The 27714-nt window shown below is 46.2% G+C and overlaps 3 protein-coding genes and 2 long non-coding RNA genes across 6 annotated transcripts in view; 2 read left to right on the top strand and 3 right to left on the bottom strand.

Annotated features, from left to right (window-relative positions):
* The window catches only part of LOC107833973 (uncharacterized), a 22308-nt gene extending 8018 nt beyond the window's left edge, over nucleotides 1-14290 (top strand). Inside the window, exon 3 of the long non-coding RNA XR_001659736.1 lies at nucleotides 14278-14290. This is a non-coding gene — a long non-coding RNA (uncharacterized LOC107833973). The remainder of the gene's footprint in view (nucleotides 1-14277) is intronic.
* LOC103156624 (arrestin red cell) lies at nucleotides 4006-13683 on the bottom strand. Of its 2 annotated transcripts, none has more exons than XM_007578755.2 (16): nucleotides 13229-13683; nucleotides 10551-10581; nucleotides 10028-10088; nucleotides 9902-9946; nucleotides 9576-9673; nucleotides 8693-8791; nucleotides 7930-7989; nucleotides 7546-7613; nucleotides 7296-7431; nucleotides 7128-7212; nucleotides 6952-7024; nucleotides 6457-6594; nucleotides 6089-6172; nucleotides 5736-5812; nucleotides 5607-5661; nucleotides 4006-5528 (listed from the first exon to the last, which is right to left on the bottom strand). In XM_007578755.2, the coding sequence occupies exons 1-16, from the start codon at nucleotides 13249-13251 to the stop codon at nucleotides 5441-5443; spliced, it is 1221 nt and encodes a 406-aa protein (XP_007578817.1). In that variant the 5' UTR covers nucleotides 13252-13683; the 3' UTR covers nucleotides 4006-5440. The 2 variants fall into 2 exon arrangements, with proteins under 2 accessions (XP_007578817.1, XP_007578816.1); XM_007578754.2 differs by having other exon boundaries at nucleotides 4006-5531; nucleotides 13229-13678.
* Nucleotides 14291-15363: 1073 nt separating the features above from the next.
* ap4m1 (adaptor related protein complex 4 subunit mu 1) lies at nucleotides 15364-22377 on the bottom strand. The gene is made up of 16 exons (XM_007578751.2): nucleotides 22054-22377; nucleotides 21113-21192; nucleotides 20902-20987; nucleotides 20726-20832; nucleotides 20563-20659; nucleotides 19839-19949; nucleotides 19503-19580; nucleotides 19363-19425; nucleotides 19007-19073; nucleotides 18799-18852; nucleotides 18612-18718; nucleotides 18445-18536; nucleotides 18000-18044; nucleotides 16830-16880; nucleotides 16478-16595; nucleotides 15364-16216 (listed from the first exon to the last, which is right to left on the bottom strand). The coding sequence occupies exons 2-16, from the start codon at nucleotides 21171-21173 to the stop codon at nucleotides 16025-16027; spliced, it is 1329 nt and encodes a 442-aa protein (XP_007578813.1). The 5' UTR covers nucleotides 21174-21192; nucleotides 22054-22377; the 3' UTR covers nucleotides 15364-16024.
* A 141-nt stretch (nucleotides 22378-22518) lies between these two features.
* Nucleotides 22519-27714, top strand: part of rbmx2 (RNA binding motif protein X-linked 2) — an 8749-nt gene continuing 3553 nt past the window's right edge. Inside the window, exons 1-2 of the mRNA XM_007578750.2 lie at nucleotides 22519-22639; nucleotides 23284-23399. Coding sequence (XP_007578812.1) covers nucleotides 22635-22639; nucleotides 23284-23399 — 121 coding nt within the window. The 5' untranslated portion in view covers nucleotides 22519-22634. The remainder of the gene's footprint in view (nucleotides 22640-23283; nucleotides 23400-27714) is intronic.
* Nucleotides 24039-27714, bottom strand: part of LOC107833972 (uncharacterized) — a 5522-nt gene continuing 1846 nt past the window's right edge. Inside the window, exons 2-3 of the long non-coding RNA XR_001659735.1 lie at nucleotides 24682-24684; nucleotides 24039-24198 (exon numbers count right to left, since the gene is read on the bottom strand). This is a non-coding gene — a long non-coding RNA (uncharacterized LOC107833972). The remainder of the gene's footprint in view (nucleotides 24199-24681; nucleotides 24685-27714) is intronic.

Raw genomic sequence — 27714 nt, 5'->3', positions numbered from 1 at the left:
ATAATAATAATAATAATAATAATAATAATAATAATGTTTTTTATCGATCTAAGCTGTTTTAATTTATTTAGTTGAGTTTAAATTCAGCATTTATACATAATTTAATCGGTTTTAAAATAATCTCTGAGTTGCTTTGAATTCATCAGGATTATTAAGATTATATTTGATAAATTGAAACATTAATTCATGTTTATTTTTTTGTGGTTCTGATTCTGATGAAACCGACAGCTGTTCGATTCGCGGATCCAAATGTTCCGCAGGTTTATTTTTCATATAAATAATCATAAAGATGTTCAAAGAGTAAAACAGACTTTTAGCTAGATTTCATTTTAATATAAATAAATATGAACATATTTTACAGATTGAGGAGGCAGAGAGAATAAAAACGTTTCATAATTATAACGTAAACATTTGGTGACGTCACCTTCCTCCTTTACTGTAATTCAATATTCTGAACCGGTTCGGTTTTATCCTCTATGAAATGAACATCAATGCTGGACCAGCGCAGCGCGCTAACAAGCAAAGAGCCACGCACACCTGCTAACCTAGACACGCAGGAATGTTCGCAGATGTGTGTGTGTGTGTCTGTGTGTGTGTGTGTCTCATTACAGTAAAAAGACCTTTAAGCAGATACCTAACTCTGATTATTTCCATGTTTCTACATTAATATGTTTTTATTGTTCTGATTTAATATTACAATTTTATTATTATTTTTTAAATTCATAATTAACATTAATAAAGACTTAAAACATGAATTTCTGTCCTGTTTTTCTGCAGTGGACAGATGATTTCATTTCCCATATTTCATGTCTCTAACTCTTCCTGTTTGTCGGGAGTATTTCTCACATGTTCTCTCATGAATCCTCTCCGTGTTTTCATTTTTTTTTTCTCTGAGGGACCCGAACCGACAACCCTGAAGAAGCCTCCGCGGCCTCCTGTGGAGGAATTATCTGCGTCTTTATGGATTTATGGGAGATTTATTGTTTTACGCTGATGAGTATTTAGTTTAGTGTGGCGCTGTAAAGCCGCGTAAAGCTTCACTTTTCATCTTTTCAAGTGTTTGATTGGAGCTTTAATGATGTTTAAACTTCTGCCTCAGATCATCGCTGCGCCTCCGCGCGCTACTCCTCCGCGTTCATTTATTGTTTATTTACAAACATTTACGCTTTATTTATCAACAAAAACTGCTTTCAGAAATATTGTAGTTTTTAATTGGTTCCATTTTAAATGTCCAAATAAATGATTTGATTTTTGGTGGGTTTTTTTTGTCTATTTATTTTATTTATGTAGGCAATTATTGATGACTTAGACATTATTATTATTATTATTATTATTATTATTATTATTGTTGTTGTTGTTGTTGTTGTTATTAATGATAAACGAGTCAGTTCAGCTAGAATATTAATGAGTGTGATATTATTGAAATTAACAAAATCATTTCTAATGTATTCATAAATAAATAAATAAATAAATAAATAAATAAATAAATAAATGTATTTAGTTGTCAATATATGAGCCAGAAGACGAATCAGTGATAAATGATGTGATCGATAGACCAAAACAGATCGATGCTTCTTCTGTTTTCAGAAAAAAAAAAATTCGGATTTAAAAAAAAGATCCGCATTCAGAATCGGGACAATGGATCCATTCATTCTTTCTATCTGAACTGCTGAACAGAAATCAGATTTGTATTTCATTTTGCTTCATATGAACTTTGAACGTTTTCTGGAATCCAATAGAGAAACCAGAGAAGTTCTGGAGCGTTCCTCAAGTTCCGGTTCCGGTTCTTATTCTGTTGGCTGAGCAATGGACCGGTCCAATTAATCCAGCCTTCAGTTAAACGTCGAGGAGCTCAAAGTTCGGTAGAAGAAGCTAGAACGTAGCTCCAGATCCAACCGGGAAAAGGTTCTGACTGAACCGAGCATGCAGAACCAGGACCGGAACCAGAACCGGGAGTCGGCGGTGACCTGAGAGAGGTTCTGTTTTCTTTCACCTGTCTGCAGGTGAATCATTAAACCCCGAGGCTCATAAAACTTCACTTTATGGAGAATGATGATGATGGTGGGCCATAAATGATGAAGAATGGGGTCAGAACCGACACAAGACCTTCAAAATAAAAGTCTGTTTCTGAAAATAAAATCAAAAACAACTATAATAATAATAAATAATAATAATAATAATAATAAATAATAATAATAATAATAATAATAATAATAATAATAATAATTTTCCACTGATGCTAAAAATGTAGAAATAAATTCTGGGAACCTCTAAAGCGGACCGACCGAATTGGACCGGCACACTCAGCAGCCATGTTGGCTTCCAGATGGTTTCTGTTGTAGCCGTGATGTAAACATATTTTATTATAATAATTAGGAATAACATTTTCTGATGAGGGGATAAAGTGTCTTCCTATGTCCGGTTTATCCGCTGTTCTCTGCTGCCCCCTGCTGGTGCCGTCAGCCTCTGCATCATTTAAACGGAGCTGACTGGTTCCCAGTTTCTCACGGGTTTCTGTCTGCTATGATGAACCATCAAGAGCAGTGAATGAAACTGCGTTAATCGAGGCCCAGAGGCCGTCAGCCTTTAGATGTGTCTAAAACTTTATGAAAAGATAATTTAGACTTTATTGTACGGCACAATAAAGAAAATAATTAACTTTTTCTTTTAAATAACTGAACAACAGGAAGTGATGCTTTTCTGTCTAATGTTCCTCACATGACTTGGATCCAACAGAACCAGAACCAGAGGCTGCTTAGAACCACTTTAAAATCGGTTCAGCCTAGCTCCGGGGTTGTACAATGACACTAGCTTCCTGAACAGCAGGGGGCAGCAGAGAGAGGATGGCTCTAAACAAACATGACTTTATTTCTGATTTACTTACTTATTTTTTTGCTTTTTATTTTGTTTTTCAACATTTTAAATTTAATCAGAGATCAATGTGCTGGACGTTTGCTCAACCGGTCTACATGTCTTTTGTGGACTTGGAGAAGGCATTCGACCATGTCCCTCTGGGAGCCCTCCCGGAGAACCAGGATACCAGAGCCTTTGATACAGGCTGCCAGTAGTAAGTCGGGCTCATTTCTGGTCAGAGTGGGACTCCGCCAAGGCTGCCCTTTGTCACCGATTCTGATCATTACTTTCATGGACAGAATTTCCAGACCAGCCAAGGTGTGGAGGAGATCCGCTTTGGTGGCCTTAGGATCCCATCTCTGCTTTTTGCAGATGATGTGGTCCTATTGGCTTCATCAGGTCATGATCTACAGCTTTCATTGGAGCGGTTCGAGCTGAGTGTGGGATTAGGATCAGTGCCTCCAGAACTGAGGGTTTTCAGCCGGAAAAGGTTAGAGTGCCTTCTCCAGGTCGGTGGGGGTCCTGCCCCAAGTGGAGGAGTTTAAGTATCTCTGGGTTCATGAATGAGGGAAAAATGGAGCAGGAGATCAACAGACAGATTGACGAAGCGTCTGCAGTGAAGCAGGCGTTGTATCAGTCTGTTCTGGTGAAGAGAGATCTGAGCCAAAAAGTGAAGTCTTCAATTTACCAGTCAATCTAAGTTCTTACCCTCATCTATGGTCATGAACAAAAGGACAAGGTCATGGATACAAGCAGCTGAAATGAGTTTTCTTTGCAGGGTGTCTGGACTCTCTCTTAGAGAGAGAAGCCCAGTCATCCAGGAGGGACACAGAGTAGAGCCACTGCTCCTTCACACTGAGAGGAGCCAGTTGAGATGGATCAGCATCTGACTAGGATGGAGACTCACTGGTGAGGAGTTCAGGTCCTACTGGGAGGAGACCCAGAGGAAGACCAGGACACACTGGATGGACGGTGTTACTCTGCTAGAAACGGCTGGGGAGAGGGAAGTCTGGGTCTCTTTACTGAGGCTGCTGACTCTGGACAAGCGGAAGATGGATGGTTCAGATATTAAGTATAACTTTAATTTTTTTTTTAGCTTTTTTGTTTGTTAGTTGTTTCTTATTTCTATATAATCAATAATAACAGGCAGACTGTTAGTTCATTTCACTTTAATAATAAAAAGAAAACTAAATAAAAATCTGAAAATAAAAAATACATGGCAAACAGACTCTGAACTGATTATGAGGATAATCATGGTCGCTGATGATACAGTAGCAGTAATAAGTCACCATAATAATAATAATAATCAGAAGCATAATAATAATAATAATAATAATAATAATAGAAGAAGAACTCTATGTTTCCAGATCACTTCTCTGTTGTATAGACATAAGCATGGCGGCAGCCCAGAGGGCAGCATCGGCCCAGAGGGCGGCGTTGGCAGCCTAGGGCGTGGCGGCGGCCCAGGGCATGGCGGCGGCCAGGGGGTGGCACTGTTTACACGTAGAGCGAAGGAACCCCACAGAGCACGACGAAACCAGGACAGAATCACAGCTCCAACGATTCACAGCACGGCGTGGGAACAAAAAAAAAACCTTCTTCTTCTTCTTGGTGAACGAGGCCGGACGGGCGGCTCGGAGGACCGGCTGAGAGGGGCTCGGTTCTGAACGGGTTGGTGTGGCAGGGCGACAGGAGAACTGACTGATGGAGGCTCAGGTCTAGCTGGAGGAACCCAATCAGATCAGAACCGGTTCTGTCTATAAACAACTCAACTACCCTGATTCAGCTGCAGAACAAACGTCTAGGTTCTGACAGAACCTCATCTCCAACCCGAAAACCCAAAACATTTGGTGCTGAAAAGGGGACAATATTCGAAAGGACCAGAACTCTTCAGGTTCCAAACCCGTTTAAGTTGAACATCTGAACCTTTTAGATTCTCCTCCAAAAACAGGAACAAGTGAAGTTAGTTCTGGTTCTGATCGGCACCATCAGGAAGAACCTCCACTTCCTTCAATAAGCCACCACCAGGAGCTGTACCAGACCGGACAGGACCGGACCGGTTCAGCCAGTTCATGTGGAGTGGAATAGGACTGGGAACGCTGGTGTTGATCATGGGACTGGGAGGAACCGGATTCTGACTCCTGAACTTGAGACACCAACAGAACATCAGTGATTCGGATTAGCCACCAGGTGGCAGCAGATCTCTACTCAACTACAGGCTGACCATTGGCTCCTGCTGCCTGAATGACTGGTTGTACTGGTTCCCAGTCTGAAGCTGAACTGGAGCAGCACAGAGGACAGGGGGACGCTGGTTTGAGACAAAACCAATCCACGTTCAGGGACACCTAACAGGAAGTAGTCACCTCTAAGCCCCACCCACTGAAGAAAAGGAGGAGGGCTTACGGGGGTTAAGGAGTTGAAACAGGAGAAGAACCACTGAGCCTCAATGCAGTCCAGCTCTCACCCGCCCCCTGCTGGGGAATGTAAGGTGATGAAGCGTGTCAGTGTGCATCAGTGTGTGTGTGTGTGTGTGGATCAGAGTGTGTGTGTGTATCAGTGTGTGTTGAAGCAAGCGTGAGGCATCCTCCTAGCAGTCCTCATCTTTGTCATCCACGACGCCTTTGAGGCGCAGGCGGGCAAAGTCCTCGAAGACGAAGTCGTCGTCCTGGGAGACGCTGCTGAGAGGACGAGATGGACAGACAGTCAGAACCAGAACCAGAGCCAGCAGCTGATCAGACCCGTCGGTGACTCACTTGGTGTCAAACTCGATGAGGTTGGTGTCGATAGGCGGGTCCGAATCCGGCACGGCTGCAACCAAAGACAGGGTGAGCGGTGGAGGTTGCCATGGAAATGGGTTGAGGGCAAGTGCCGGCATGTCTCACCTGACTGTGGGCGGGATGCAGGCGGCTCCACTGGTTTGGGATGCATCAGGATGAAGGGCAGCTCCACCGACACGTCCCTGCAGGACAGACAGGAAGCTGCTGGAACCGAGTGGAACCAGAACAGTAGCCACTAACTGGGATCACTGCTCAGTCAACTGGCTGCAGGCTTTTATTGTGACGGGTCCAGTCTGTTACTGAAGCTAATAAATTGAATAGTGCATCCAATAGCAGCCCTGAACCTGACCCGCAGAGCTCTGATTGGCCATAAGGGGCTTGTTGCCACGGAAACTGACTGTTTTTTCTTCCCAATGTGACCAATAAGAAAACAGGAAGTGGAGCAGGAAGTGTCTTACCCTCCGCGTGACACCACCAGCTTGACCTTGACCCTGTAGGACACCAGGATGCCCAGAACTTCCTTGTTGGTCACGTCCTTCACTCTGAAGAAGAGGAGGAAGAGGAGTTTATATGACCATAGCAGAGAGCAAGTATGTATGTGCGTGTGTATGTGCGCGTGTGTGTGTGTGTGAGAGAGAGAGAATCAGGTTTTTGTGTCCCTGTGGGGACCTCTGCTCCTTGGTCCCCATGAGAGGAAACGCTGTTTTTGGGTCAGAGGTTAGGTTTAGGGCTAAGGTAAGACTTTTGCTTAGGGTCAGGCTGTAGAAATGAATGAATGTCAATGATGGAGTGTGTGTGTGTGTGTGTGTGTGTGTGTGTGTGTTACATGGTGGAGGAGGCCAGGTTGGTGTCTTCGTGCTTCAGCTTCCCGTCCAGAGCCAGGCCTCTCTTCTCCCGGTTCTTGTCCAGCGTTGGAGTCAGAGTGTACACCTTACAGAAGGTGGAGCTGGACGACACCTGGTCGCTATGGAAACCACAGGCTGGCGTTAGTCTCAGAGTTCCTGTTCAAACCAGTTTCTATTCTGGCGTAAAGCTAAAACACCATGTGAACAGATGTGAAACGGTTTAAGTGACTCAACTACCTTAAACCAGTTCAAAACAACTGCAACGGGTTCACCCAGCTTATACCAGTTCAGACTGGTTTACACCAACTAAAACTGGTCCAAAGTAGCTTAACCTATCTCAAACTAGTTTAGACCAGTTTCTAGCTGGTATGTGAACCAGTTGATCTTCAAACAGGTTTCTGGCAGAAAGCCTGAAGTCATTATTATCATCATCATCGTCATCATTACGTGTTAGCTGTGGTTGAACTGAGACTCACTCTGCCTCCAGCTGGGCCACTGGGCATTTATACTGGGCAGTGCTGAACAGGCAGATGTCGGCGTATTGGCGCACTGCGGAGAGAGAGAGTGTGACATCAATGGGTTCTTTAGAACTTTCTGGTCCCACTAAGCACAAATGAAGAAGAGGAGGATAAAAGAGGAGGAGAAGGAAGACCTGAGATCTTGACTCTCTTCACCGTCTTGGTGGAGTTGTTGGTGACGTGAACGTTCACGCTGATGGGCTCTCCGTGGTAGTACAGCTGCATGATGGGAAACAGAGTCCTGGTTGAGGACAGCGGTGAGGTGAGCGACGAAGAGGAGGATGACAAAGCAGCAGCAGTACCTCCTTATCCAGCGACGCCTCCAGGTGCAGGGAGCGGTCCGACATCAGGAAGCTGCGGGTCGTCTCCACCATGGGCTGAGGGCCCGGCTTCTCCGGGGCATACTGGACCTTCCTGATCACCAGGCGCACCGAGTTCCTGAGACACACAGCACAATGGGAGCACTGGGCACACTGGAAGCGCTGGGAACTCTGGTGGGATGGAAGTGCACCACCTGGTGGTGTCAGGGTGGAACTGCTGCTCTGAACTCACCTCTTGTGGATCTTCTCCTCTATGGACTTGGCACAGAACGCTCTGATCTCAAAGTCCACACCGCAAGCCTACAAGGAGGACAGACCGGGTTCACTTCAGAACCAGCAGAACCAGGATGGACTAATGCTGACTGACTGGCTTACTTGCCAGACCAGTCCAGTGGAACCGGGCCAGTCCAGCTGATTTATCTGATGATCTGCTTCCTCTACTACAGCTAGGCTCAGAATAATTCATACCCCTGAAGTCGTCTTTTAACCTGATCAACATTAAGGTTCTGGAGTGGTCCAGTTAGAGTCCAGGTGCTGGTTCCCTCAGACATGAGCCAGACACTCAGCTCTACTGTTGATCAATGATGAATATTGGTGATTATTGGTGAAATGTTACCTTCCCAGTGTCCTCTGGTCCGGGCTGCAGGGTGACCGAACACGGCAGGTTCTGAGGAATCTGGAATACAGTAAGCATCATAGTTTAAACCATCATCATCATCATCAATGTTAAGCGCTATATAGACTGCTGGTTATTATGGGATGCATTCACTCATCTCTCATTTAAACCCTGGGTCAGAGGTCATGGCTCACTGTCTGCAGTGAGATTAACACTTTAATCTCTATAAATTATAAACTAGAGACCCAGATCTGATGAATATCAGTGCCGCTTTGCAGACCGGAGCTCTGGAGACTCTTCTGTTCTGAAAAGACCAGGAGGCCCTCTAGGGCCCCGGGTGTCCCTCCTGGACCCTGATCTGGGAGCAGCAGAATCAGAAAGCAGCTTTCACTGTTTCCTCCAAGGTCAAAGGTAATTTCTAGAAGTTTTCCACAGTTGTAGGTCTTAGTGTGGCCAGAGGGTCACCTGGAGTACAACAATGCCGTGCTGCAGAGGAAACTGGTTGCAGAGGCGCGAAGCAGGAAGCGAGTGAATCACTGAGTCACTTCCTTTAGATAAGAACCTGCACCCGGTTCTGTTCAGGCCTCCGAGATGCTGAAAAGAACCAAGGCTCTGCTATCATCTAGTTCAGCAGATAAACAGACACAGCTGGATGGAGGAACCAAAGGACCAGAACCTTAGCTCCACTGAAACCCATCAGCTTCAGCAGATTCTAACAACCATTCTAGAGTTAGGTAGAGCTGTAGTGGTAGAAAGGACTCACTGTGAAGTAGAAAGGATGGGCATGCTGGCCCAGCTTCTTCAGCAGGCGCTCCTGCAGCCGGCTGTTGGCTTTCTTCTCCTCAGGAACAGGAGGGAACGCCTGAAGAACACGACATGAGAAAGCTTGTCATTGATCAGCATTTAGCTGCAGGTGGATGGTTCTACAGGGCTCTACTGGGTTCTATGGGGCTGCACTAATTTGCAGGGGCCTCAACAGGACTCTACAGAGACTCTATGGGTCTCTACCAGGATATAAAAGGGGTCTAATCACTCCACAATTATAGTTGCACTTTTGAAAGTATGTGCTGTGCATGTACAGGCCAAGCAAGAATTATGCCGTTTATAGCAGACAGAGGTGTATTCTCCTGAAATGGTTCCTCATAGATGACTGAGGAACCATTTCTCAGTCAGAACTCTAAAAGCTGGGTTGTAGTCACACTGTTGGAAGTTTGTGTTGAGCGCTGGGGAATCAGGTGTTGAGGCGTTTCAAGGATTCCCCCAGTGTATTATAAGCCTGGCGGGCCACCAGGCTTTCCTTTTGCCCCCACCAGGATAGGCATAGCTTGTTTATTTATTTCAGGATTTTTTTTTATGTTTGGCTTTTTAAATATTTTATAGTCGATGTTTAGGTATTATTAATGTTTTCCAATAACACATAATTACCTTGTGATATTTTATCATTTTCTGTCAACTTCAAAAGTTTTTCAACTCAAAAACAGCAGGCCGCTGGATGACTGCCCTAGCGCCCTCCCACCGGGCTCAGCAGGGTGTCAGGGGGAACCGGCGTTTATAGCTGACGGATTCGTGGGTTCTGTATCCTCCTAAATGAACCATGGTTCTGGTGTCAGTCTGAGCCGGCGGTTCCTCGTGGCGGAGCGTCTCACCTGGAAGGTAGAGATGTACAGGTCCTTCCGGAAGGACAGGCCCAGGACGTCCAGGTCCTCCCGGCCGTACCGGAAGGCGCAGGTCAGCGTGACGAAGACTGTAGAAAGAAGAGGAGGAGTACAGGTCAACAGGGTCAACGGGACCCACCAGATCCAGGTTCCGGAGTCAGGGTTCAGACCCAGAGCTTCTGACTGGACCTTCATTCTGGGTTCTGCTGGGTCTGACACGCTCTGTAGAACCGACCCGTCTGGCTGAAGGACAAAAACCCTCCAGCTTCAGGAGTGGTTCCAACAGAACCCAATGACGGTTCTGAGGTCCGGCTCACCTTTCCTGTCCTTCAGGTACTCCGGGTCCACCAGGATCACTCCATCTGGGAGGAAAACACCCATCAGTTGGTGTCCAGAACCGAGTTCTGGTCAAACATCTGAGGGTTCTGGAGGTCGGGACTCACCTACTGGGTCCACGTGGTCCAGGTGGTCCACAAAGTCCCGCTTCCCCAGGTAGACTGTGAGCTGCGGGTCAGAACCAGGAGGTCCAGTTAAAAGCAGAACCAGAAACTGGACCAGGTTCTCATTGGTTCTGTCAGTGACATTGAGATCAGCTCTCTAAACTGTTCATTAGGTTCTGGAGGTTCTGTTGTGTCTGTGTTCAGAACCCGGGTTCCTCCAGGAACAGAACCTCCTCCTACAGCCTGCCACGGTTTTGTCCTGATTCAGTTTGAACCGGACCTGGCTCTACTGTCTGACTGGGTTATTGTTTTGTACTGACCCATGAAGGTTCTGATGGACTGGTCTCCATCAGAACCTGTAAGGTCCATGTTAACCACATGGAGGCGCTGTTCCCCCTCTGTCAGGCTTTATAGCTCACTTCCTGTTTCTGATCCAGTTTTAGTTCATCAGCATCCCTGAGTGGATCCTGAACCACTGAACAGAACCCGAGTCCGGCCACCAGAGACCGGACTCAGCAGAACTCACCTTGCAGTTCGGACTGGACTTCTTGAAGACTCTGAGGAGGAAGAGGAAAAGAAGAAGAAAGTTAGTCTGGGTCCGAGACAAGCTGCTGGTTCTGAAAGGTGTTTGAAAGGGCCAGTGGTTCTGCACGGGACCACTGGTCCAGAATGGGGTTCTAAGTGGTTCTGACAGGTTGCAGGTGGGTTGCGACAGCAGCCACAGGAAGTATGTGTGTGTGTGAACTTCCTGTTGGTGTGCAGTCAGCAGGAAGTGGTTGATGACAGCAGCAGCTTCTCTAAACAACTGCCTCTGGAAGAGTCAGAGGCCTAGTCAAAGTCCAGAGCCTAATGGGACCCTATGGGATGTGAGCAGAACCAGAACAGCCTGTGTACTGTTCTGGATGTCCGGGTCCAGGCCCGTCACAACTTCAGGAAGTTGTCATTTATACTCTGATCGGGTCCAACGCTCACTTCCTGCCACCATCAGAACCACAACCACCAAACAGGAAGTAGCAGGTTGCTCTACCTCTGACACAATAACAAGCTGCTGGACCTCCAGAACCATCAGAACCAGTGATGTGTTTGGAGCAGCTCCACAGTGGTGAAATCAACAGGTTCTGATTCTAGGAGAATTCCGGTCCAACGGTTCAGCCGACCCACCATCTCAGGTTCTGTTAATCTGGTTGACTTTTGACCTTTATCTCCTGTTTATTATTCAGTATTAATGAATCAGACCCAGACTGGACCGAGTTCTTGTTCTGGCCCAGCTGCTGATGTCGCTGTGTTTACAGACTGAAGCTCCTCCTGGGAATCACTTCCACCTGCTGCAGCATGGCCTGCTGGGAAAACGCCAGCTGGCAGGAAGAAGACGACGAGGAGGAGAAGTTGATTCTGGTTCTATCTGAAGGAACCTGAAGAAAGGCTCCTGGTTCAGCAGGGTCAGCTTGGGGTCAAAGGACAGAGCAGGAAGCTCAGAGAAACAAGCTCCATATCAGCCTCTACAGGTAGGACAAAGGTCAGAGGTCACAATCCTGAAAGCCTCTTCTCTCTAGAAATCAAATGAACAGACGGGAAGACGGCAGTGAAAGGATGGTGTTGTGGGCTGGTTCTGATGATGTGACCCAGAACCAGCCGGGTTCTACAGAACCAGAGGCTCCTCTGGCCTAGTCTGCACCTCTAGTTTTGGTCCAAACTGGGTTCTGTTTGATCACCAGAACCAGAACCACCAAGACCCACCCAGCCTTTGGCTTCAGCACAGAGTGTCACCAGAACCGGCAACAAAACCCTGACTCCAGTCTCAGTGTTCTGAAAGTTCTGGGTTTCTCTGTGTGAACTGGAACCAGCTGGACTGAAGCAGGAAACACTAAATCAGAATCAAAACCAGAACTTGCAGCAGAACCAGAACCAGCCTGCTCCCCCTGGTGAGTCTTTGTGGACTCGGCTGCAGCAGAACCAGAACTCTCCCCCTGCAGCTGGCGGCCATGTTGGCTCCTCACTTCCTGCCCTGCCAGCCGCTTCCTGACAGGAAGTGGCTGAACAGCGATTCAGGAAGTTGAAACGTTTCCAAAATGGAAAACTGAAGATTTCCTAAACAAACGATCTGGGCCGGACTGCTGCCCGACCCATATCGGTTCTGGAATCAGCAGAACAGGACTGCTATCATGGAAACCAGAGTGAACGAACACAGAACCAGCTGGTGGATCCTTAAAGCAGCAAACAGAACATCAGAACCCGATAGGTTCCTGACTGGTTCTGATGGGATCAACTGGATCATGATGGGACCTGTTCTGGGAGACTTTGAGTTCACGTGGTCACTAAGCAACGATTTCCCAACCAAATGTCATCCTGGACAGGTTATTGAGGAGCATCAGCTGTTAGCAACCTTATGCAGTCAGAGGCCCCAAAGAGTCACTGTAACACCAACTGCTACTGGGGCCTGGTCTACCCCACAGCAACACCTGAACTGAATCCTGGGTCTCCATGGAAGGTGACCCGGAAACTCCTAAAACCAGGATGTGAAACTGGGACTCAGAGTTCTCGGTTCGACTGGATCCACATGCAACAGGTTCTGCAGCAGGTTAGTGGGCTCCACCGGCCTGATTCTGGTTCTGATGAAAACACACAACAAACTACAGCCTTTCAGGTGTCTGCAGGAACCAGAAGGCCGTCAGGCTGGCTTCCTGTTTACTGGCTTCAGGCCAGTGACTGAACCCGGGCCGACCCGCTCCTCCAGCTGGGTCGGAACCAGCAGGTGGACCCAGAACCAGGCTGATATTTAACCGGAGTAGCTCGGTGTGTTCCCTGGGTGGAAATAACGGAAATCTCCGTGAAACTCCAGGATTTCCAGGGTCCGTTCCGCCCACCTGTCTTCATGCTGGAGTCGTGTTTTTCACCCACGACCCTAACCTGTTCCAGTCCCAGAGCAGTGGCTCTGGTCAGACCGGTTCTGGAGCCTGGGCTGCCCCGATAACCCCACCCTGCTGCGGGGCTAACTTCGCCCGCAGCCTTGGTGTCCTCAGGGGGAACAGATCCGAAACGAGCCCCGAGGGTTCTGTTCGCCCTGGTTGGGGTACCCCCTTTCAATAAAGCAGTTAAACCCGCCGGTCCCGCCTGGCCCAGCTCCCCAGTCCAGAACCAGCAGAGCGGCTGCTAACGCTAGCTCAGCCCGTCAGAACCGCAGCTAACAGCGGCTAACAGCCCTACCTGGTGCCCGCCTTGTCCCCCATCTCCTCGGCAGGCGGACGGCAGCAGAATCCCAACAAAATGAGGCCTGAGCCGGCGGAGTGTTGTTGGTTGTCAGGCGGTGTCGGTTCGGTCCGGGAGGTTCCGTTCAGCCGTCCATCCACCCAGAACTGGTTAGTATGCTAATAGGTTTTAGCGCCGCCTCGGCTGCTCCGAGCTTCCGCAACGGCTGCGTGTGTGAGAGCGGGCTTGCTGTGTCTGTGAGGACCAAGCGCGCCGTTAACCCGCACTACCGAGGACCAACGTACTTTCACCGTAACTGCGAAGGTTACAACTCGGATTTAAGGTTCGTGAAGGACTAGGTCCAGATGAGGAGAAGGAGGAGGAGGACGGGGGATGCGGGAACACAAACCTGCGTCTGCGTGCGTGTGTGTGCGCGCGCAGACTGCAGATTGCGCAACGCGGAGTCCTCCAACATGTCAACACGATGCGTGAAACGTTCAACAGATCAGGATTCATCCGAGAGGAACCGGGCCGGGAGCAGAACCAGAACCGGTTCAGAACCAGAAGATCAAAACCGGTTCAGAACCAGAACCGATTCAGGATCGAGATCAGAACCTGGACCGGTTCAGGGCTCTAACTTTATTATGTAAATAAAGATAACAAATATTGATAATATTTTGATAAATATGCATGCATAATTTCTCCCTCACTCACCTGTTTTAGTTTTTACATGATCAGTCTGAAGCTGCCTGACAAGTTTCTGAAAAACTGTTAAAAATAAAAATGAAAATAAACTAATAGTTGAAAATAAAATAATTTCAATGAGTCAGAAGCATAAAAGCTCATTTATTAAAGAGGAAATATCCACAAGCTGGGACCGGTTCAGAACCGGGACCGGTGAGTCCAGCTGAACTCTGCGCTGGCCATGTTCTTCTGACCCAGGACCGGTTCAGTCCAGCCAGTTGTTGATTCCCCAGAACAGCTGAGGCAGCAGGTCTGTGGTGCTGACCCGCTTCCTTCTGCTTATCTGAGGTCAGAACCAGCAGAACTGGGCCGATCCCGGTTAGCTGGTTCCCAGATCAAAACCAAAACTCCATGATTTATTGATGAACATTAATTATCATGAAAGTCCGAAGTTCATCTGGCTGTGAAACTTTTCTACAGCAGTAGAAGAGAGGATGACTCAGCAGGAAGGTGTTTTGTTTTTAGTTTATGCTAATATTTAATAAGAAGCCATAGAAACTGAAACTAAAATTCTTAACATGAAAACAAAACTGAAAACTTCCTGGTTCTGGGTCAGAACTGATTCAAGCTCGTCCAGAACCTCGATCCTTGTCGAGATTCTGGTTCTGAGTCCTGACCAGAATCTCAGTCTGGGTCCAGATCCTGGCTACTCTTGGTGCTGACGTGTTCCAGCCGGTCCCAGTAGAACCCGGCTCCATCCTGTGGTCCACTGAGTAGAACGAGATGTTAATCAGCAGAACATGTTCACTCAGCTGCAGGAGCTCTGGTCGGCTCTGCACACGGCCCAGAGGCTGAGGAAGAGGAGGGAGAGGAGGAAGAGGCTGGGCTCACAGCTGGAAGTCTTCATGGAAAAACATCTGGAAGCTTCAACATCTGGCAGGAAGTGAAACTGATCAAAATAATATTTCTGTTATTGTTTCAGTTATGGATCTGAAATCTCCTCAGAGTTCTGTTAACAGAGCAGGTAAGGAGATTAGGCTCCCTCCAGAGGTCAGAGGTCACCCTGTATGGATGCTTCTATTATCCTCTAAGGTAGGACATTAACTCAGTGGTAGGACCGCTAACTACAAACCTAGCTACGCTAACCCTAAAGTACTAATCATAAATATTAGTTCTGCTAACGCTAAGTAAGTATACCAACACAGTAATTAGCAGAAGCTAATGCTAAAGCACTAAATTCAGTCATATTGAAATGCCCCATGTGTCAGTGACATGAGTTATACCATGTTTAAGTTTCACAGTTGTTGCTAACGCTGTTGCTAGTTTAGCCTAACTGACCGTGGTAGGGTTCAGTCAGAAAGCACCAGGACTTCAGCAGATTTTAAACTGCTGTGTCCACAGACTTCAAAATAAGAGCATGACTATAACGTCTAACTTTTAGAAGATTTTTAACAGTCAAAAACTAAAACTTCAACCCCTGATGTCAAACTTTATTCAACTGAAATCTTAAAAAACATCCAAGGAAATAAGTGTTTCAGAATTCAGAAACATAGACTAAAATTAGCTGTGCTATTAACTGATTAGCATAAGTGCAAATCAGAGTAACTTATTCAAATCACAGAACTCGAAGGAGAACTTTTCCTGCGATAACTATCACCTCAGGGTGGGTCAGAGGAGTTCTGGACCGGTTCTGGTTTTATCCTGACCAGGAGCAGAGCAGCAACATGTTATGGAGGTGCTGCTCAGAACCGGGCCTGTCAGAACTGTTTCCATCAGGAAGTCCAGAGCCGACCCAGTTACTGCTGTCTCTGCAGCCTCCTCCGCTTCCTGTCGCTGTTCTGGATCAGAACCGCGGGCCTTCCTGTGGGACCCCAGAGGAAGGGACGAGCCCAGCGAGTCGGGCCGGGCCGCAGCTGGGCTTAACCTTCAGCGCCACACTGGTCCAGGTCGGCTGGTGAATCATTATCAGCAGGAAGTTCTGAAGCAGAAGTGGAACGGGTCAGTGAGCGTGATCAGGCTGAATCAGCACAGAACTTCCTCCTGGTTCTAGGCTCAGAGTTCTGCTTTAAAAGCTCCAACAGAACTGAATTTCCAGAGATTCAGACCAGGTCCAGCCGGTTCAGAACTGGGTCAGATCCGGATGATGTAGGAGTCGGAGTGCGTGACGTATCGGACCCAGCGCTGAGACGGGCCGGGATGGACGGGAGACAGGCGCAGGAAGCGGATCTGCAGTCCGGTTCCGGTCCACTTAGGCAGCTCAAAGCTGAGCCCGACCGGACCGACCTCCAGCATGGAGGCGGAGCTCAGACCCGGAACGTCCAGCTGGGGACAGAGGAAAGGACAGAATCAGCGGTTCTGTTGCTGACACCATGCGCTGTCAGCCCAGAACCAGACTGGTCCAGAACGAGATGGGTCTGTCTAGAACCAGACTGGTCCAGAACCAGACCTGTCCAGAACCCATCTGCTCTGATGATGATTGAAAATATGGAGCAGATCATTCCAGAACTGGGTCAAAAATTGGACACATGGTTGTGGACCAGCAGGTTCTGGTACCAGCAGGTAGAGAGCACAGAACCGGGTCACCTTGAACAGGGCGGACAGCTGGGTTCCTCCACAGAACCGCGGGATTTTCCAGAACACAGTTCTGTTCTGCAGCTGCAGCTCCGCGCTCTGATCTGGACTGCTGAGCTCCTGGGACAGACTGGGGAGAAGAAACACAGAGGTCACAGGGGTCATAGGTCACCATGGAGTCACCATGGGGTCAGCATCCATCCATGGCCCAGACAAGTTCTGGTTCTTCCATCGGATCAGAACCAGAACCATCCATCAGGAACGGATGCTGGCTCCTTATTTCCATCCGACTTTACAAACCAAATCGGTCGGAAGCCAAACACCAGAACCACAGTCAAATGAGAACTTCCATGGCAACGCTCACCTCACAGCACCTCTAGGAACCGGGATGGAGGCGGAGAGGTTGATGGCAGTGCTACAAAGAGAAGAAGGTGATGTCATCATCATCATCATTGTGCTCCATCTTCCTGTTACAGTGACTTCTACTTCCTGTTACAGTAACTTACTATAGTGTCTGTAGTTTGCAGTTGTGAACCCATTGATTTGTTCCTGTGTAATCTAAGGTAGATAATCTGTTGGATTAGATGGACAGTTTTTCTTCCACCATGAAGGAACCTGAACTGAAATGTTTTCACAAATCCTGACCTTCAATTTAATTCAAATTCAAAAATACTTTATTAATAATATTAATACTTTCCCAAAGGGCAATTAAACTAAATAATTTAAATTAATTACATTTATGAAAGTTATTCACACCATATGAATTTTTTCACATAATTACAAGATATTTTCACTTAGATCCAGGTTCGTACTTTGACTAGGCCATTCTAACCCATGAATGGATGTAGATGTGACCCGTCCTGCTGGATGGTAGAACCGGTTACTTTTGAGTCAGTTTTGACCGGGTTCTTGTTCTATATTAATCTTTGATTCTTCTGTTATTTTATAGTTTATGCAGCTGGTTTCTGTTTGTGAACCAGAGGCAGGAGATGATCTGAACCTGAATTAGTGAGCAAAACTCAAAACGAAAATGCAGAAAAAGCAGCACTGATGTCCTGCTGAGCTGTGGGTGAGAACAGGGTCAGAACCAAATTGGAATTGGATCAGAACCGGGTCACTGAGCTCCATCAGCGGAGCCAGGATCAGAACCAGGCCCGCTCAGGTACAACCAAACGGTTCAGAACCAGGAGATCCAGCAACTGCTGTTCCTCAGACAGGAACCCAGCAGGAGCCCGGCTACCTGTGGTCTCCTAGCAACCCGCCAGGTGAGCTGCAGCCACTCTGCCCTGATTTGCATGTTGAACCAGAGCAGTGGCTGCAGGGTGTGGCAGCAGGCCGGCCTGGTTCTGGTCAGAGCGGGTCAGTGGCCTGGGTACTGCCACTGATCCAACCAGAACCAACAGAACCCAGATCAATTTCCTCCTGAACAAACAAGCCATTTCCAGCTGCGCTCAGGGAGCCGAGTGATGCAGAGCAGCAGGTGTGCTCCATCTGAGCCGCTGGCCCCGCCCCCTCAGGAAGCAGGGAGACTGACCTCTTGGGCGGAAGGTCGCAACGCAGCTTCAGGTACATCAGCAGCCTGAGGAGGACAACAACACCTTCATTAGAGCAGCCAATCAGAGAGTAGCTTCATCTGCAGGGACCTGAGCCCCCAGGTGGCAGTTCACTGTTACCATGGAGATGCCCTGATAGGAACAGCCAGTTGTAAACAGGCTGAGCAGCTTTAATATTCTGGAAATGCTTCATCAAGAACTCAGGAAGTGATATCACCATAGGTATAGAATGGGGATAAGGTCAAAGGTCAGATGGAGAATAATAAAATATTTGTTTTGTAAAATGAGGAAAAGCAGAAACTTTGAGGATCCAGAGGTGATGGTGATGCTGCCCCCTGCTGGTGAAATCTAACAGTTCTCCAGTCTGATGAAGACTAGAACCAGAACCAGAACCAGAACCAGAATCCCTGAGGGGGCGGGGCTTACCGTCCTGCTGAGTCCCTCTCCACACTGGGGAAGAGGCGGAACGGTGGCGCTGACGGCAGCTCGTCACTCAGCCGGTACTGCATCACTGCGTGCTGGAGAAGGAAGAGGAGGGGTCAGTGAGGTCATCAGAGGATGAAGAGCTCAGTGATGATGGGGTCAGAGGTCACCTCTCCCTGGCTGGGACATAGTCTGAGGATCCGGTGACTGTGGAACTCGTCCAGCTGGACCGACTGGTGGAAGCTGCACTCATCGACCCGGACAGCGGCGCCGTAACCTGGACGGGTCAGAACCTTTGAGTGGACAGAGCCTGCTACTGGACAGGTCAGGGGTCAGAGGTCAGGGGATGGGTCTTACCTCGGAGCTGGGATTTGCCCACACTGAACTCCTCGTTCAGACCGATCCGCATCTCTGGGAGACAGAGGAACACTTGGTGCTACTGGGACCAGGTGTTACTGGTGTCCCAGGTAACACCAGGGACACCAGGTGTTACCTGGGACACCTGTAACACGTGTTACAGGTGTCCCAGTAACACACGGTTCTGGTTCTGGTTCTTAAGACTCACCGGAGCAGCTCGGCATGTAGCACTTGACTCGGACCTCTCCCTCAATGTCGGCCTTCATCAGAACCCCCTGTGGGTCAGAACACAGACAGCTCAGCCTGCAGCTGAAGGTTCGGGTCATGGGTCAACAGAACCAGCAGAACCGTAAAGGTTCTGACAGCTGGAGAACAGAAAGTCCAGTTCATCTCCAGATAAGTCCAGAACGTCTCCACTGAGACTCTGAATGACACCATCAGGTTCTGATGGACTTCATAACCGGGTTTGTTGGGTTCTGTTTCTGAGTCTGGACCTCCAGAACCTCCAGGCTGCGGTTCTGGTTCTGGATATCACTGGTGGTGGAGAACCTGGACTGAACTCACGTTGGAGCCAATCACCACCGACATCTTCTCAATCACGTCCACAAAGATCTCACTCTTCCCTCCCTGGAGAACAACAGAACCACGTCAGTGACCAGAACCAGCAGTCCGGTTCTGGTCAAACACAGCCAGAGTGCTGGTACCGGGTCTCTGCTGGACTGGATCGGTCTGGTGGCAGCAGAACTGGGAGCAACTTTATTCTGCTGGGTTTCCGCTCCAAACTGCAAAAGACAACAACCAGAACCATCAGAACCAGCACCACAGGTCCAGATTCTACCAGATAAGCTTGGCTTCACCTGGAACCTGGACCAGAACAACAAGTTGGAGATGTTGGTCCAACTCAGCCCAGACTGCTGGACCTGAGGAGCAGAACCTCTGCTGATGGAATCAGAGCCTGATGTGGTTCTGACCAGGTTCTGACCAGGGCCCGGCTATGAGGGAGGTATTGACTTGGGGCCCCAGTAGGGGGCGATACGTACCAGTCCCACATTGCTTAGGTCGAACAGGCTGAAGGGTTTGGAGGAGACAGCCTCTGATTGGATGAAGTTCTTCAGGACATCTGATGATGTCATCTGGACATAGCCGTAGTCCTGGAGACATGGAGTCACAGCCTGAACGCTTTCACATGGAGCTAAATGATTATTCAGACTGACACAGCGATTCATGTCTAGAGCAGGACAGATGGACAGACGGACACGGATATCTTTCTTGGGTCTCTGCTGCTTCAATATTTACCAGTTTTCATGTTTCTCATTAAAACAAAGTTGTTGCTCTTTTTCTGTCTACAACAGTAAAATAATTCTGATTATTCCAACAGAGAGACTGATCAAGTTTTTAACTTTTGTATTTTTCATATTTATTGACATTCTTAAAACATTTTCAGTTAAATAAGTTGTTACTATGAGTAACAGTAACACAAAGCGCTCTGTGCGTGTGGGCGGAGCTCGGGCTCTGGCTCAGTTTGCAGAGACAAAACTTGCTTTTCATTCTTATCTCTCCCTTGTGTGAAAATAAAAGACAAGCTCCAGCGGAAGTTCGGCAGAACCCGTAATGAATGGTTCGCAGGAGCTGTACATTGCGATTTCTCCTTCCATGAAAGCTTGGTTGAAAACTCATATACGTTGTCTGTGGTTCTTCTTATGTAGGTTGATCTTATGTATCATCAGACCAACAGCAGAGATGCCCCTGTGGCCACAGACTCACCAGCACCTCGTCCAGCAGCTCGTAGATCAGGGCGAAGTTCATCTGAATGGCCTTCTCTGACAGGCTGCCGCAGTAATCCTTCACCAGACCGCTGAGCCTGGGGCAGAGGTCAGAGGTCACCACCTGCCGATGGGTCAGCAGCTGGGGGCGAACCAACACCAACCTGTTCAGGAACTCGATTATGCTGAATGGAGAGGAGTCAGCTGTCGTTGTGGCAACCCAGTAGAGACCGCCCTGCCTGATGTGGACGAAGTGGAGGTCTTTGTGGCTCTGCAGGAAAACAGAGGATCAGATGGAGGGATAGAGGGAGAGAGAGAGAGAGGGGGATGGCTGCGTTACCATGACAACGGGCGGCTGGTCTCCCGTCAGCGCTGTGACCTTCTCATAGAAAACGTCGATGACATCACTTCCTGCCTCTCCACGGTCTGAGTCTCAGAGTCAAGTGTTGAAATAAAGCTGGCCTCTGATTGGCTGATGCCAGGCTGACCAGAACCAAATCCAGACCCAGAACCATAACCAGGACCTGGAACTAACCGGGTCAGAAGGATACAGTCCTTGTAGATGAGATGGTCGCCCTTGGAGGACAAGATGAAGAGCTGAGAGATCATCATCGTCGTCGTCTTGGTCCCTCTGAGACAAACAGAAGGTTACCACAGGCTGAACTCCTGTCTGGCAGGAGGAGCCACAGAACTCACCCAAACCCGGCACAGCTGAGGCTGGATTCTGATTGGTCAGAAAAGAGCCCAGTTGTTTTTACTGGGAACTCAGCCAGTTTAGACCAGAATCAGGTCTGAGACAGGTCCAAATTGACCCGGTTCTGGAGTCTAGTCAGATACGGGCCGGGTGATGACATAGCAGCTTTATAACATTAAACGGATAAAAGGTTCTTAATTTAAAGCAACAATTATTCTTGCTCTTCTCCGCCTGTTTAAATCCCTCTGTTGGTTCATAAATCACTGAATGAATTAAAGAGCTGCTGCTGAAGGTTCTGATCTGCATCCAGAACCAGAACCAAACATGTAGAAGCAGAATTCAGTTTCTGTGGACTTCCAGAACACTGAAAACCAGCCGAAACATCGAGTCCTTTCAAAACCAGGCTGAAACCTACCTGGTTAGAGCTGATCTGGTGAGTAGCGGAGCATCATAATCTGTGTCTGTTTTTCAACCTCTTGCCTGCTGTGTCATGTGTTTTTTGTGTGTGCTTGTTTCTTGTTTTATTTTCCTTCTAATCATGTAAAACTCTTTAAATTACCTTGTTGATGAAATATTTTATAATAATAAAATGACATTGCCTCTTTTCCAGAATCTTTGGACCTTTGACCCCAGTCCTTAGCGTCCTCTGCCTTTTTTTTTCTATTTTATTTACCTCTGCTCCTGTAAAGTTTCACTTCCATCCCTCTCTGTTCCACCAAACAGAAACATCAACATTCAGAAACTGACAGGACGCTTTAAATTAGCTCCAGCATTCGGGTTTAAATTAAATGTACTTACCGCTGAAGGTAGGAGCTGGATCCGCTTCAGTTCGGTTCGGTTTATTTACGTAAAAATCCTGAAAGTTTAAATTCCCTCAGTTAACAGCAGAAGAGCTAATTTAGCAGCTAGGTTATTGCATTCAGTTAAATTATATTAAAACTAAAGATATTTCATGACTCTAACTCACATCAAACTGATCAACGTCGGAATAAACTATTTTTCTGAAATATTTAGAGGTTAAATTAAACATAAATGTAACGTTTACGAGCAGACCAGACAGACTTTAAACCGGCTCAACAGCTAACAGCTAGCTTCGCAGCGCCCCCTAGAGGAGGGGAGTAGAACGGATTGTTTTATCAGGTTTATTGAGAAGGAAAAATACTCAGATCTTATTAATGTTTATTTAATTTAAGTTATTTAATTATTTTATCTTTTAAACTCTCAGATGATTTACAGTAGATGCGTTTTAATAACCAACTAGTACTGTATCAATCTGACCGTTAGGTGGCAACAGAGGAGAGTTTTGAAGCGGAAGTTGGTCATGTAAACAGAGTAAACCGTTTCCTCCTCGCGCCGCTTCCTCCGAGCTGCATTAAACCATGAAGTAAGTGATTCTTCTCCTTCATTCAGGCTGGTAGTGAACTGATATCCTGAGGACCTATTCCTGCAGACTGTATCCGACCTGCAGTCGCAGCTGGTCCGGGAAGCAGCCGCTCTTCCGCTCCTCCCCGGACCTCATTCACAATCTGATCAATTTGAACTTACGTGTATCAATAACTGGCTGATAAATCAGAACAAACCCAAACTAGAACATCCACAGAGACAGAAATATGGTGCTCTTTAAATCGGCTCACACAATAAAACCAAAACTTTATCATTTTAGATCTGGACCGTTTTCTTCCTGGGGATTTAAAAATGATTCAGCCTTATTTAGTTATGTGATTATTTGATGTGAAAGGTTCCCCTTGCTACCAGAAGTTTCATGCTGGAACTCGGAGGTTGGACTGGTTTAGACTTTGTGGACACCTGGTCTAGGATGTAACCTCGAGGAAGGGGGTGTGGGGGCTGATGCCCAGTGTGAAGTCTGACCTGACTTCACACCTGAGGATGGATGAGACTAATGCAGAGCAGCTGCTTTGTCTGTTATAAGGAGATACATATTTAAACCATGCATGGATTTATTCAACTTGTCCCAATTTGTCCAGTTTGGTTGTTGAGTCCGACTCGGCCGTTCTGTTGTATCTGCAGTCCGTTGACGAAGGTGAAGCTGATCAATGAGCTGAACGAGCGCGAGGCCGACCTGGGCATCAAAGAGGCCGTGTCCTGGCACAGCGAGTACAAGGACAGCGCCTGGATCTTCGTCGGTGAGGTCTTCATCTGACACATGTTTCTACGGAAGCCTGAAGTGGCCGAAAATCTGCAGCTACTACAGACACAGCTCAGCTAGGAGAATAAGATGCTAACTGATATCTAAATCATTCAATAAACACAGTTTATTATTGTTCTGTGAAACGTTGCATTAATATTCTCTGGCTTCATTTCTAAATATAGTGATTATTCATTCCTCTGGTTTTTAAAACTAACACATAATTGTGAATTTATCCCAGATTTTCTGTGAAAAAGATGAAAATCAGAGTTTAAGCGAGTCTGCGTTTCTGCTGTTGCCTCAGCCTCACTTGATTTCTAGTTTTCATTCATGATCAAAGTTTTTAAAGAAGAGAAGAAGAAACATTAAAATTGTTTCTCAAATTGTTTCTATTTGTGGATTTTGAAGGGAACATTTAAAGAGGAAAAATATTGCAAAATTGTTTGTAAATATTTCTAAAGTAGCTCCACAAAATAATACAATTTGTTTAATAAAAGAACAAAAAAATCTCAAAAACATTCATGAAATCCTAAAGAATTCTCAATGACTGTTTAATCCATTAATTTCAAAAAGGAAATGTTGAAAATCTTTATGGTAAGACATGTAGCGTCCCAGTTGAAAATATGGTCTCTTTAACTGATGGTTCACGTTTCTTTATTCAACAGCCTTTATACATGAACTATAAACATACAAATAAAATACCATTAGTAACTCTTAGTGGTTCTAACCTTTTCCCTTAACCTATAAACCTTACTTTATGTAATAACATTAAATTTACAATACATGTATTTAATTAACTAACATTTCTATATTACAAGTTAACTAAAATGTATTCCAACTGTTTCAACTGTTCGACAGTTAATCAAATATTAACACCATTTCATATCGAAACATAAACATCACATTTAATAAACACAATACTCTCAAATCATTAGAACTTAACTTAACAAGTTGTTTAACTATAAGAAATAATGATTTCTTATAACTATAAGAAATAATGATTTCTTATAGTTAAACAGTCTCTAATAGTAGAACCAGTTTCTGCACTGGAGGTTCCACTATAGAAGCCTTGATGGAACATTGTCCTTTCTCCTTTCTCCATCTTCCGTTCTCCAAAACGAATCGAAACCTCGTTCTCCAAAACGAAGGCAGAAGAAAGTGAAGAATGTCCATCTTTAAGGACATTCTTTTATGACGCAATGTTGATTGTGAACAGCAGACCTCTTACAGTGGATAACCTCAGTGACCCAAACAGTCCCGATCCATTGACTCCAAATCACCTGCTCACTATGAAGTCAAAGGTAGCCCTTCCTCCTCCAGGTAAATTCATCAAAGAAGACATTTATGCACGGAAAAGGTGGCGGCGGATGCATTATTTAGCAGAGCAGTTTTGGTCAAGTTGGAAAAGGGAGTATCTATCCAACATTGCAACAAGGCAGAAATGGCACACTCCAAGAAGAAACTTGAAGGTCAGAGATGTTGTCATGGAGGAGACGGATGACTTACCTCGTAATGAATGGAGATTAGCACGTGTGATAAGCACAGTAACTTATAAGGACGGACTTGTAAGAAGTCTCCCATAAAATCATATCTTACTGCTGTTCCTGGGTGTTGCCCAACGTGGTGAGAGATTAGTTTTTTGTTATCTGTTCTAAATGGGCGCTTGGTGAATTTGCTAGAGCTAATTAGCCAAATGCTAGCTGTTGTATTTGAATGCCGGTGATTATTATATTACGAAGTGTTCTAAGAGTAAACTTGGCTTTATAACCGGCTAGTCAAGCTTGCAAGGCAGAGCCTGGAAACTTTATGCCCAGTTCCTCTATTGTTTACGTTTCCGCAATGTACAGAACAAATGTGTTCGAGTGGGTCGTTTACAACCCATCAAATATGGAGCGGCAACTCCATTTCTTTGGGATCATACTTTAATCTATTTTTATGCTAACATGCAAAATTATGAAATCAAAATTATTTCTTTGTAGTTCTTCTCCAAACAGGCAAAATTTCTTGTCGCAATTTACAACAGCAGCAGCAAATGTTTGTACATTGCATTTAATTTTACTTTTAAGATATTTTTAAGTCAAGTATGATTCAAAATTTTAAACCTGATAGAATGATGAAAAATACTACTTAAATTAATGGTTTTAATATATCATTGTCAATCTAAACTTAATATTTAACCATTAAAATCCCAGTTTTAATCCCTAGCCTCCTGAAATATACCCTTCTGAAGTCCGTCATGGCGCCCGAATGATTAAGTGATGCAGTTGCAAAGGGCTAATAGTTTGAGTCATGCAGAACTGATTTGACCGTTTCCATAGCAACGATCAGAAGCAAGACATTCCCCCAGAACTACAGTGACTCATTGTAGCTATGACCTCATCTATGACATAGATCAAAGAACATCTGAGGTTATGAATACTTGGACCTAAAACAGGAGGTTATATCCAAGCCTCTCTTTGACTCTTAGCTCTGTGTTTTTTAGCGATTTTACGGATGGAACAGGTCGTAGCTACCGTGTTTTTCCCCTTGACTTTTAGTGCAGGATATTTGTTCACCACAGGAGTGAGGAAGATCTTTAATAAGATCCTTCCTGGCGTAACTTTCGACATTAGTAGCTACAAGGATGAGTCTACTGAGTACGACGAATTCGACGCCTATCTTTTCAACCCTTCCCCGACCGTGACACAAACTTCCCCGAAGAGCCAAAAGTCACAGCAAACTTCCCCGGCTGGGAAAGTTTGCTGTGGCCCATCAGGCCATTGCGGGAGTTTANCTCTTAGCTCTGTGTTTTTTAGCGATTTTACGGATGGAACAGGTCGTAGCTACCGTGTTTTTCCCCTTGACTTTTAGTGCAGGATATTTGATCACCACAGGAGTGAGGAAGATCTTTAATAAGATCCTTCCTGGCATAACTTTCGACATTAGTAGCTACAAGGATGAGTCGATTGAGAACGACGAATTCGACGCCTATCTTTTCAACCCTTCCCCGACCATGACACAAACTTCCCAGAAGAGCCAAAAGTCCCCGGCTGGGAAAGTTTGCTGTGGCCCATCAAGCCATTGCGGGAGTTTAAACTCTAGTGGATCTGAAAACTCGCAACAAACTTCCCCGGCTGGGAAAGTTTGCTGTGGTCCATCAGGCCACTGTGGGAGTTTTAAGTCAAATGGATCTGAAAACTCTCAGCAAACTTCTCCGGCTGGAAAAGTTTGCGGTGAGTCAGACCATCGTGGGAGTTTTCAGATCGATCACACAGATCGGTCAGAAAACTCATTTCAGATGGCTGTGTCTGAAATGAGTTTTCAGACAGATCTGTCCCCGGCTGGGGAAGTTAGCGGTACAGAGGAGGCCGTTGAGTCTAAAAGCTCAACCTCTGCACTGACAAAAGCGGCGTTGGAAGACCGGACTCAAGAGAGAGCTGTCATAGGGGAAGATCTGGCCAATCTTCCAAAACAGCAAACGTCCTCGGCTGAGGACGTTTGCTGCCGAGGAGCCGAGGAGCAAACGTCCTCGGCTGAGGACGTTTGCTCTGGAAAGAGGAGACCGGACTACCAAACATTAACGTCTGTGCTCCAAAAAAGGGCAAAAGAAGAGGATATCTACGGTGTTCGCGCTCTTAATAAGTCGAAATACGCCGCCTGCAGAACTTGTGAGGAGAGGGCTAAATATCAGTCCAAACGCCAAGTTAGAAATCACTGTTGTTCGTTATCTTGATAACTTGAGCGAGATTTAGTCCTCGAGATTTAGTCGTCCCCCCATGTTAATTGTGAGGTGGACTGATTTAAAAATAGGATGGGGGATTTAGCTTTGTTAAGTTTATAACCGAAATTATAACCAAACTCATGAATAATTTTAAGTAGTTGAGGGATTGAGCGCTTCAGATTAGACATTAAAATAATGTCATCTGCAAACAGTCAAATTTTAGATTCAATACTTTTTATTCTGACATCCCGTATGTTTTGATTGTTCCTTAAGGCAAAACCCAATGGTTCAATTGCCAGAATAACGAAGGGGTGAGAGGGGACACCCTTGACGTGTTCCCCTAGCTAGATTAAATGAATCTGATATAATATTATTCGTTATAACTGAGGCTGTGGGTTTATTATTAATTATTTTAATCCAGGTTATGAAATAACTACCCAAGCCAAATTGAGATAAAACATTGTATAGATAATTATGTTCCACTCTATTGAATGCTTTTTCTGCATCAAGTGAAAGCTGTATCGGGATGTTCATATTTAGCATGGATTATATTCAGCACACGGCAGGTACCATGGTGGGCTTGGCGCTCCTTTATAAATCCGTTCTGATCAGG

Source organism: Poecilia formosa, unplaced genomic scaffold (genome assembly GCF_000485575.1).
Source record: "Poecilia formosa unplaced genomic scaffold, Poecilia_formosa-5.1.2 Scaffold490, whole genome shotgun sequence".
NCBI lineage: Eukaryota > Metazoa > Chordata > Actinopteri > Cyprinodontiformes > Poeciliidae > Poecilia > Poecilia formosa.
This window is presented reverse-complemented; position numbering and strand designations above follow the sequence as displayed.

What these genes read in the sequence shown, in the direction of transcription:
- LOC103156624 (XM_007578754.2), bottom strand. Translation starts at nt 13,251, where the DNA reads ATGGGGGACAAGGCGGGCACCAG. An exon ending in GGACCACGTGGACCCAGTAG is followed by an intron (nt 9,947 to 10,027) that starts GTGAGTCCCGAC and finishes TTTTCCTCCCAG; the next exon opens with ATGGAGTGATCCTGGTGGAC. An exon ending in GTGGCCCAGCTGGAGGCAGA is followed by an intron (nt 6,595 to 6,951) that starts GTGAGTCTCAGT and finishes TGGTTTCCATAG; the next exon opens with CGACCAGGTGTCGTCCAGCT.
- ap4m1 (XM_007578751.2), bottom strand. Translation starts at nt 21,173, where the DNA reads ATGATGATCTCTCAGCTCTTCATCTTGTCCTCCAAGGGCGACCATCTC. An exon ending in TCCAGTCCAGCAGAGACCCG is followed by an intron (nt 19,426 to 19,502) that starts GTACCAGCACTC and finishes GTTGTTCTCCAG; the next exon opens with GGAGGGAAGAGTGAGATCTT. An exon ending in GTTCCTAGAGGTGCTGTGAG is followed by an intron (nt 16,596 to 16,829) that starts GTGAGCGTTGCC and finishes TCTTCTCCCCAG; the next exon opens with TCTGTCCCAGGAGCTCAGCA.